Source organism: Bidens hawaiensis, unplaced genomic scaffold, assembly GCF_021521415.1.
Source record: "Bidens hawaiensis isolate Kalapana, Puna unplaced genomic scaffold, B.hawaiensis_p1.1 tig00017565_1, whole genome shotgun sequence".
NCBI classification, from domain to species: Eukaryota; Viridiplantae; Streptophyta; class Magnoliopsida; order Asterales; family Asteraceae; genus Bidens; species Bidens hawaiensis.
Window position 1 is genome coordinate 160,278 of NW_027492654.1, and position 11,743 is coordinate 172,020.

At 31.8% G+C, this 11,743-nt stretch overlaps 1 protein-coding gene across 1 annotated transcript; it reads left to right on the plus strand.

The window, feature by feature from the left end:
- The first annotated feature begins 774 nt into the window (after positions 1 to 774).
- LOC143554182 (serine/threonine-protein kinase 52-like) lies at positions 775 to 4,902 on the plus strand. Its single transcript, XM_077044012.1, has 6 exons — positions 775 to 1,244; positions 1,833 to 1,954; positions 2,059 to 2,255; positions 3,209 to 3,383; positions 3,468 to 3,602; positions 4,367 to 4,902. The coding sequence occupies exons 1-6, from the start codon at positions 941 to 943 to the stop codon at positions 4,571 to 4,573; spliced, it is 1,140 nt and encodes a 379-aa protein (XP_076900127.1). The 5' UTR covers positions 775 to 940; the 3' UTR covers positions 4,574 to 4,902.
- Positions 4,903 to 11,743: the final 6,841 nt, after the last annotated feature.

Genomic DNA, 11,743 nt, shown 5'->3' on the forward strand with positions numbered 1-11,743 from the left:
ACCAGTCTTTAATACATTAATACTCACCCGAATTTGTCATTACTAACCAGAACAAATTCTACTTTCTAGATAGGGGGACTCGCTAATTCACTTACCAAAATAAACTAGTAAATAGTTCAAGCTATTGTTTTTTCTTTAACGGCAAAGTCGAACGACTGATGTCACACCACTATAACGAAGCGATATAAACAAACCGAAGCTCGTACATCAGTGCAATGACCACCACTGCGTCACCTAGTTTCTAAAGGGCCCACACAAATGTGGTAAAACCCCTAGAGTCAGGACTAACACGGGTTCGAGTTGAATTAATCGTGTTTCGGATATCTCATAAAACAAAGCATAAAGGAAAAAAACACACACTAAAGCCACATGTTTTTCTTTCCTCATTACGTAAATAACTAAATTACAAATATAACCCGGTAAAGCAACATATTCTTTGATTATGGTTGTTATTAGTCATAAATAGAAAAGATATATAAACAATAAATAGTCGATCAACCATAATACGCTGATTAGAAACAAGTGGAATGTGTAGAGTGTGTTTCGTATACGGTGTGGTGTACATACCTAATAATAATAACAAATGTCCAAACAAATAGTTTATTCGAGTTTTTCGGATTGTCTCGAAACCTAGAAATCAGAACCAAGAACCAACCCGAATTACTTCAGTTCGGGTTAGCCTTTTCTCGGGTCATGTTAGTTTGAGTTCAGGTTTTCTCGGGTCGGGTTTCAGGTAAAAGTGATCGTCCTATGCATATATAAAGAATTCCAACAAACAAAATGCAACTTTACTCATAGTCAAAGGACCATTTATACAACTTCACTTAAACACAATAACTTATAGCAAACCTTTGACCACATTTCTCCTTTCAGTGTTAACCGTTGGTATAAAAACGGGGGGAAACTAATCACCGGAAAACCAACCGACTCACTGGAAAACATGAACGACAACAAAAACAACGACGGATTTGTACGAGCAGATCAGATTGATCTCAAAAGCTTAGACGAACAGCTTGAACGCCATCTCAGCCGAGCATTGACAATGGAAAAGAACAAAAAAAAACAGCCGGAATTCGAAGACTCCGCCACCGCCACTGCCGCCGCCGCCGTGACACTGCCGAAGTCGAGTAGAGAGCGGCAGGAGTGGGAGATCGATCCGTCTAAGCTCTTAATCAAAGGTATTCTCGCACGTGGCACATTTGGCTCCGTCCACCGTGGCGTCTACGACGGCATTGACGTCGCCGGTGAGTTCACTGTAACCCTAGTTTATCAATTTGTTAATTATTATTAATATTATTATTTAATTTTTTATTAGATAAATATATTAAATACCGAACAAAAGAATTCATTATTATTACAATAGAGAGGCAGCTAAGCTAAGCCGCATTGGTGGTGGCCGACCCAATATTAGTAATCCAAGAAAATAAAGTTTTCGCGGACGAATATTTACTTTTTAAATTTCTATTTTAATTTTCTCGTTAGTTCATATTTTTGCGAGAGGCGGGTAACGACGGTGGTGGTGGTTGATGGTTGTGTAATTGTACTAATTGCATAATTGCAAAAGTGAAAATGTAGAACATGTAATCCGTGACTGATAAGATTTCATGTGATCCAAAATGTTTTTATATTTGTATAAATTCACGCCTATAAATTAGGATCTCACCCTAACTTTATTAATTTTATAATATTTAATTAATAAACATATCTATCACTTTCTTGTATCCTTTTATTGTCTGTACTTTTTAGCTTTATTAGGATCATTTTAAAAGTGTAATTTTGAATATTTATAATCAAGTGAACTAACTGTTTAAGTGATTTCTTGTAATTATTAGTGAAGCTACTCGATTGGGGCGAAGAGGGTCACCGAACTGAAGCTGAAATACAATCGTTAAGGGCTGCGTTTACACAAGAAGTTGCGGTTTGGCATAAGCTTGATCATCCTAATGTCACAAAGGTCAAGTTTTTGATATTTATTGTCCGTTTAATGAAAGTAACGATTTTGAAGTTTGCGTTTTTGAATTTAACTAAATTGTTTGTTACTATAATATTGTAATGCAGTTTATAGGTGCAACGACGGGCTCTTCGGAGTTAAATATACAAACCGAAAATGGTCAAATTGGGATGCCGAGTAACGTTTGTTGTGTCGTTGTGGAATATCTTCCCGGTGGCGCGTTAAAGAATTATTTAATAAAGAATAGAAGAAAGAAATTGGCTTTCAAAGTGGTTGTTCAAATGGCACTTGATCTAGCAAGAGGGTACACTTTGATTTTGACTTTGACAATAGTTGACTTTATGGTCAAATTAACTAGATTCAAATCAAATTTAGAATTTGAAACAATCTTAACAATGGTTTTTTTTAAATATTATTTTGTTTTTATTTATCTGTGAGGCAGGCTTGTAAACAAATGCAAACGAACACGAACGTCGTGTTCATTCGTTAACTTTAACCGAATAAACGATCGAACGCAAACAATTAAAGAATGGAATTTCTTGTTCGTGTTTGTTTGTTGAAAAATGAGCATGTTTGTGTTCATGTTCGTTCGTCAATAGTGTTTTAGATATGAAAATTTTCAGCTTATTTCAAACTTTTTATCGGCTCAAGTAGCTCAAGTAGCTTAGATAAAGATCCATGAAATTTGTATAAAAAACCAACATAACTGAATATGAACTTAGATGAACGAATGTAACAGCGAAAACACTACTTAAAAGCAAACAGGCACATCAAGATGTTGGACCTAAAAAATAATAAAAGTAGACTAAATTGTAATGGTCCCAAAATATTTTAATGAACATGTAAACAAAAGAACATGAACTTAAACGAACAAACATAAACGAACGCTCACAAACATAGTTGAACGAATGAGGCATGTGCTCATATTCGTTTTTTTAACTAAATGAAAAAAAAGTTTTTCACGTTTGTTTGCTTATTAAACATTCAAGAATCTCTAAGCAGGTCGCTAAATATTCGGTTTGTTTATAGGACTAAATTTAGGAAACACTAGTATTATGATGATTTTGGTTGATTATATATAAAGTTTACTGTGTTCATATAAGCTTTTAAAAATTATATATTAATATTAATATTTGTTTCAATTTTGAGGTTGAAAATATCTCTGTTTGACTTCGACTTCAAGAAGTTAATGTGCATTTCTTTCTTTATTTTACTTCTTAATGCTTACTATTTTCTTTTGATAAATGAACTTATTAGATTAAGCTACTTGCACTCTCAAAAGATTGTACACAGAGATGTGAAAACTGAAAACATGTTATTGGACAAAAGTAGAACTATCAAAATAGCTGATTTTGGAGTCGCACGTGTTGAAGCATCGAACCCTAACGATATGACGGGTGAAACCGGGACTCTTGGATATATGGCACCTGAGGTATGTTCTTATTTGTTATTTTGTTAGATCTGAGTAAGTTTGTTGTTTGTTTTTCTTTTTCCTGAAAATGGAATAATTGTGCAGGTTCTTAATGGCAACCCGTATAATAGGAAATGTGACGTTTATAGTTTTGGCATATGTTTGTGGGAAATATATTGTTGTGATATGCCGTATCCTGACCTCAGTTTCTCAGAAGTCACGTCGGCTGTTGTTCGCCAGGTATGACAACATAATTCAAGATTCATAATTACTTATATGTTCATTTCATCATTAAAGTGTGACTATATAAGGGTGTGTGTGAACGCAACCCATATGTTTATTAGCGTTGAAAACATTAACCCTAACCCTGGTCAGGACACACTTATAGGCATGTAACTGGACCACGACCTGTTTAACTCTGTAATCTAAGCGTGTCAAATGGGTTGACGCGTATTAATCAATGTAAACGTGTTAACTGGGCTTGTTGTGAATGGGTTAAACTGGTTAATGTGTCGACCTATTTTGTTAAATGGGCCAAACATGTTAACTTAAACACAATCCGTTTAATTAAACAGGTCAACCCGAACACAACCTGTTTATGGAGCATGTTTGTTATGACAACTTAAAACCTAATTATTTTCATGTCGTTTTGGAAATTGCCACCCAGATCGTACTGAATAGTCTTTAGTCTTTACAAGTTACAACATTCTCTGGTTTTAGTTCACAAGTGTATTTTAGACATTTGATCAGTATTCAGTATCAACAAAGCTTGACTAGTCATTCGGATTGGTGGGTTGTATTAAATGAGTTAAGCAGATTGATGTCAAGTGTTTCCATTATCGGCATCATCAAGGCTTGATTACTGATTGGTCCTGGAAAATATTCTTATATTTGTGGTAATCAAATTTTAGTCATTAACAACTAGCCAAGCTTTTTCAGCCAGTATAGCCGAAACTTGTTACAAAAGGGTATTTTAGACATTTTACTGGTATAATAACATGCAGAATCTAAGGCCCGAAATACCAAGATGTTGCCCAAGCTCTCTTGCAAATGTAATGAAACGATGCTGGGATGCAAACCCTGACAAACGGCCTGAGATGGACGAGGTTGTTACAATGTTGGAGGCCATTGACACATCAAAAGGCGGAGGGATGATCCCGGGTGATCAAACTCAAGGTTGTCTTTGTTTCCGTAAGCGTCGAGGTCCATAAAACTTTTAGAATTCTACTCGGTTTTAGAATATTAAGACAATTGAACTAGAAACTAGGAGTTACTATACTATATATTAGGTGTGCCAGTGAGGTTATATTACATGTTTCTCTATTTGGATAATGTGAAGGTTTTCCTTTTAGTTTTTAAATGGTAGTTTACATCTTATCTAACCGGTATTATTACGACGTTCATGTATAAGGTATGTAGTTCTAAATCTAGATGTGTATTTTATCTCTGTCACACATTCATTGATTTTACTAGTATAATATTATAACGCAAACTTTATTAAATAGTACAGCTTTACTTTGCATGTGGGATACGTTATACGTATAAAGGGTTTACATCTTATTTAAATTGTTAAAACCAAACCGTATTAAGTCTCAAATATGTCGAACTTGCCAACTTGTTTCGATTTAAATGGTTCGTGACTTCGTTCTATTTCAAAGGTTTATAATCGTCTTTATATAAATGTATAGAAATGTTAAGTTCATCCTTAAAAGTGATTTAGAAAACTAGTTATATATATATATATTGTCAGAAATGAGTTTTTAATCGAACCTAAAAAAAATAATTTAAGAAAAGTCATAATGAAAACTAAAAATAATTGAAATGTATTGCAAAAAAGTAAATAAATAGTAATAATAATAATTTTAAACATCAAATCAGTCTACACAAATTGAATAAAATTTTCTCTGTAATAAAATTTAATTAATTTGTTTTATATCTTTTGGAATTATTAATACTATTTGTTAATTTTAGAAATATATTCTTTTAATCTATCAAAAAGGTTCTTCTATTAAAATGAAAATTACAGGAAAAAAAAGTGATATATACAAAAAAATTAGATTTTAATAATTCAAACTTGAATCTAATTTTCGACATTCAAAGAAATGTATGAGGACAATCCACATCACAACCCGCCCTCTCGTTTCAACCAACAACCGCTTAAGGGTGAGCAATTTTACCGTCATAACCGTTAATCAAACCATGATCGACTTAACCGATAACTGACATAACCAGTTGGTAGGTTTAATGAATTTTCTAAAACTGTTAAATGCGGGTTTGTCTTGGTTAAAGAAAATTCCAAACCCGCCATAACCGTACTGACCCGTTTATTAAACTGACAATATGTTTGAGATTAATTTTCACTAAACATTACGATTATACCATTTGATGTTTTTGGCTTGACGTTAGTTGTCGAACTAACTTGAATTTCATTATTAGATTTTATAATGCCCTTTTTTTTTAATATCTTTTAGTAATTTTATGGATTATATATTTTGTTGGATTATGTTATGTCATTTTTTAAAATAAAAATTCTTATCAAACTTTTAGGCCCAATTACATGTATGTATAACACTAAAAAGAAAAAAAACAATACCTAAGGTGTAACAAATCGGATTTTTATATTATTATTTTAATAAATAGTTACCCGACCCGTATATATGTTTGGTAAATTTTTATCAATAGAATTACCGCATTTATCGAGTAAACTAATCATTATAATATTATTTTATATACTTATGTAAGATATATATATTTATACCTTTCAAGATATGGCATAAACTACCCTAAACTAAGCTTCAATCTCATTTTTGTATCAATGCATAAAATTCAGAGACTAATATGTAATTAACCAAAAGAATATTATATTCCCATTCAAATCACAGCAGCCTAGACCCGTTTTTGAACCAACCCGCAACCCAAATCGATGTCTTGATCAATAATCTTCGTTGTATATTAGGAATTAATTTGTTTAGATCGTTTATACGCGTGAAATGAACCCCACCGACGTAAATAATTAGGAAACTATGACCAATGTGATTCGAATTTACTTATTTACGAAATCGGGTTTAACACGTAAACCATAAACATTTTAAACATCAATGTTTCTTCAATTAATCCTCCCTACACCCTCCTTAAGCCGTCGCGAGCCTAACCCCTCTATTCATCTGTGCTATCGTGGCCTGCAATGATCTCTACAGTCGTTGTTTGAGCCGCGGCTATGTAGTCATCGTTCACCATCAATCCATCACTATTTCTGGTAATTGTTATATGTTTCTTGATCGTTTTTACTCGTTAATCAAAAGCCCTAACATAATACTATCAAACACTAAACCGATTGATCGATTGATAAAGTTAGGGTTTGGTTTGAATTGAGATGAACAGCTTAATCAGATTTTAAATTATGGTTTTCAATTCGTAAGCAAGAGAGCCACCTGCCCTAGTGGCTGGCGCAACTTTGGTTGAGACTTGACAACCGGCTCTCGCGCGGGATCGAATCTCGTAAGGCTTTGTTTTGGTTTTTATTTTTTTAAAATCATGTTTTAAGCATTTTAAATAGTAATAACTATTTCTTTTATGTAACCGACACATCTGGCTGGACGTTTTTGTCATTTGATTATATTTGTAAACTTCATACATATATATATATAAATAAAATGTATAATGAAAATGATTTTAATAAATATATGAGATATATTGGTTAAACTAAACTCGTCAAAGGTTCATAAATAAACCTTTATTTAAACATTGTTATTACATATTACAGTTATTTACTTAGGCATTCAGATATTTGTATTATAATTGACATTATTATTATTATTATTATTATTAGTAGTAGTAGTAGTAGTAGTAGTAGTAGTAGTGTATTCATATTATGGTAATTTTATAAAGAATTATTAATGATAATTCTATAAACTAATGATATCAATAATATTGATTTTTCAATAAAAATAACGATAGAAATTACAATCAATAATCATTCTAATCCCAACCATAACTCAAATCATATCGAAACTTTAAGTCATTATACGTGTTGACTCATTATTAATTAATCTATTATATTAATTTTATTTAATTAGGAATCCTTGTCGATGTATCCCGAATGATTTGTCTTTCTCACATCATCCTTTGTCTTTCGTTCATCCGATCAGGTGAGTAATCACTCCCCTATTTTACTTGTTTTCAAATATTTTGGGGACACTTGCGTACCACTTATCATATTATTTATCTTATTATTTCTCAAACGCAAACTGTGATCTTTGTGTTGTGTATCAATTAAATGACTGTTTGTTACTTGCTATATGCTTACTTGCTTACTTGAATCGCATTCGGAGAGGTCCAACATAATCTCATTATAGTATGATCATACGACCGTCGTAGTGGCCGGAGCCCGGTCGCATTGACAATGGTTTCACCGACACTCATTACTTGTTTAACACTTTCATTGTTTATACTCACAGATAACAGTTTTGCTTATTTTTACTCTATTATTTATATCATTATATATTATCATTTTGTTTGTGTCAAAACTGGTGAATCTACTCATTCAACATGTGTTGTTGACAAATATATATATATTTTGTACGCATTTGCAGGTTTTAGACTAGATTGCTTATCGAATTGAAGCTCACGCAGAGATGACCTTAGGATGTTAAACATAAACAAGAATAGTTGGTTTTGTATTGTAATTTTCTCTATTTTTGTTGTACTTAAATGTTCGTTGACAATTAATAAATTAATTAGATATTGTCGTTTTACAATTGCATGATAGTACCTTGCGAGCTGTGGCAATCAGCTCACGTCCCGACATTTCCGCCTTAGGTTGGGGTGTGACAGATTGGTATCAGAGCCGAAGGTTTAAAATAGGTCGTTAGTGGTGCCTTAGTAACATGCTTAGGAACCTCAACATGCTTATTTATTTACCTAATGTGTTCTATTTGATTGTTTACAGCTTACATAATTACTTGGTAGATTAAATACTTATTTAACTGCTTAATTAATTGTTTACTTTATTGTCATGCACACACAACTACGAAGCTATGCTTCACTCTCAAAATATTTTATTGCTCCGAGACTATGTCTCATTCTCAAAATATATTTTATAACTCTGAGGCTGCCTCAACCTCAGAATTTTTCTATTTAAATTTATTAAATTGACTTTTATTGTTGGAAACTTTCTTGAGAATTTCTTAGCTTTGTATTTGCTCTTTTTTTGTTTAGAACTAGGGAGTGTGACAAGATTCCCCGCCATTGTGGGAATTGTCAGGCGACCGACACTTTAAGCGTTTAACGTAACCGGCTAAACGGTTACACCCTTTTATTGTGTTTTATTATTTTTAAAATGTCTAGTCGGGTGTAAAACCCATGGGACGCCATGGACACGCCGACTGTGCATTTGCACAATTTGTTATATTTGCGATATTTTGTTTGAACATTATCATCCATGGTGATACACTAGATGGTTCAACTACTTATGCTTGAGTTCGTTTATTCGTTATTTAGTTTGGTCGGTCAAATCGCCATGTAACGCTCATGGGCCGACAAACTTAATTGATTCGTTAATGCGTTAACTGAGTTGGGTCATTCAAATTGTCATGTAACGCTCATGGGAGGCCAACTCACTCATTTGTTTTGGTTTTGGTATGCTAATAAGTTGGGGAAACAAAATGCCATGGAAAGCTCATGGAAAACCCAACACCCCGAAGAACATTTGTTAATTGTTTTATTTGTTTAATTTTATACGAAACAATTTATGATTTGATTTAACTATTCAATTATCATATTATTCTATTATTAAATTATTCAATTCCTTATTTACTAAATCATTTTTGAATCAAGATTTATTGATTCGATCTATCCATACACTCAACACATTTTTATTCCCTGATCGGATACAAATTCTTTGTTTACCTGGATTCGGTTATCACGAGCCAAACAAAACAATTTACACTCATTGAAATCGGTTTCACCTATTGATCATCTTATCACATTATTATAATATCAATACCTCAATTAATTTATATATTATCGCACAATTTAAGAATCAAATGGCTTTCTTATACTTATGGTATCACATGTATAACTTATTAAACATATTTCAAGCATTCAACCTCAAATTCTAATTTGTTAAAAACATATTAAACTTTGATAAAACTTATTCACTCATCAATTAACTCATTGATTTTCAAATTGTATTCTAACTTATCCTTAAGTTATGAGTAAACATCAGCATAACACATTTAAGTTTCGTTTTACGCAATAACTCATCTGAAATCTACACTACTATCCAATCCTTCCATTAAATCACATCTTTATTAATCATAGATTGTTTTCTCAACATCAAACAAACATCTCATATCAAATCACCTCATTGATTATATCATCTGCTTAACAAATTATCGTATAGATGATCTCATTTAAATTCTGACTTATCCTTAAGTCATGATTAACGCTAGCACAATTTATGTCAAATATCACTATTTCCTTAATAATTAACAAGAAATTTACACAACTTATTATTTATACTCATTTAATCTCAATTTACATAATTATAGAAGGATTTCTACATCAAACAATATAGACCATATATTCTCTACACCCGCTTTATGACCACAAGTACTGTCAAAGAGATAGCTCCTAAAATCTCTAGGGTATAAATTCTAACTCAAAACGCCAATGCAATCAATTTAATCTTGTTCACTAATTTCTTTAAGAGAAATTTCTATTCATTTACCCTTACTCACCCTTATAACGATGCATTGTTCTTTACTAATTCACGCCGAATTCAAATTATACCGGCACCGTACCGTACTACCCATGCTCATTTAGCTTAAACCTATCAACTCTATGCCTTTCAGGCTTTCTTCATGTAACAAGGTCGTTTTCGCTTATTCGATTATAGACCCGTAAGACTTAATTTCATCAAGCTTTACCTTAGTCAAACCTCGTTTTCACAAACCTATTCGAGGTACCCCAAATCATTCGATCTCAATTATTTAAATTTTTATAAGCTCAATTAACAAAGGTGTTTTGAATTAAACCAATCGTAGTTATGTTTTCACAAAGAAGATTTTTATCGTCTTCATCATTTTCGTCTAAACGTATTTTGTATTCAATTATACCTTAAGCGATTATTTGTCTAAATTAGTTATTTTGGAACAAACCCAACTTGGAAAATCCATCATTTTAAGTATCTTTTTCGCATACAATAAAATTTTTCTTATCTTTCCAAAGATCAATATCATTGGTTGCCGTACTTATCTATACGTTTGGTTTTACTTAATCAAAAATGATAGGATTTGGTTCATTAACATTTCGTCAACTGATCAAAATATTTAGATCCTCATAAATCGAAACAATTTTTTTTTCTCAATTATAAAAGGCACAATTTCGACAGTCAATTATTTTCTCATTTACCTTGTTTGCTTATTAAATTATTGACAACGTGTCAATTTCTACTCTCAATTTTGATTTTTAACATTTTTGTACGTCGTGTATTTATTGATCTCATGCATTACAATTTACCTTTCATCTTATAAATTTTTATCGTTGAAATTGAATTGTTATAGTCCTATTATTAATCGAACTTGTCATTATTTAAACAAAATTATTTCCACTATAGAATTTTATTTTCCATTCTTTAAGTTAATTTTCACTATAAAAAAATGAATTTCATTGAATTCCCATGGTGATTTAATTGGAATTTTATTTTCACTATTATCTAATGGCATTTGCGTGATTGTTGTCGAAAACCTGCGGTGGTTCGTGGGTACCTCAATAATCCATTTTCATTCTTGTTAGATTTCGTTATTTAGTTGGAATCACGCGTTGGTTCGTAGATATTTCAGCTCCTTCAATTTTTAATACATCTTTGGTATTTAAAATGTTTCGATGATTTCTTTAGTTGTTGTTGGAATAGTCATGATGGTTCATGCATTTCCAACTCCGCGTTTTCTTCTATTTAAATAAATTATTTCTCAACTCGGCTCTGTTTTCCATTATTACTTTAATATTCATTATTTATTTAATCTTTCATGATAAACTATGAATATTTCAGCTTCTTTATTTTAATTTTAACGATGTTATGGAGATAGGAAAATCCCTTGTAAATTGGGGATATTCTAATGACCCACTTTATACTATATCTTATTTAAAGATTTAATTGGAATAGGACTATCTCGGTGATTCGTGAATATCCGCTTCCCAATTTCATCTATTTACAGTTTGTTTGTATACATAAATATTGCATTAATATTTTTGCATTCTCAATTACTACTACCAGTATTTTAATATTATAATTTACCTCACCTTAAATACACAATTGCGATATTTCAATGTTGTATAAAGTTCTCTTTAAATTTCATGAGTTTCTCATTTAACTAAAC

Coding starts and splice junctions, on each gene's coding strand:
- LOC143554182 (XM_077044012.1), top strand. CDS start 941: ATGAACGACAACAAAAACAACGACGGATTTGTACGAGCAGATCAGATT. Junction 1,245..1,832: donor CGACGGCATTGACGTCGCCG/GTGAGTTCACTG, acceptor TGTAATTATTAG/TGAAGCTACTCGATTGGGGC. Junction 1,955..2,058: donor ATCATCCTAATGTCACAAAG/GTCAAGTTTTTG, acceptor ATTGTAATGCAG/TTTATAGGTGCAACGACGGG.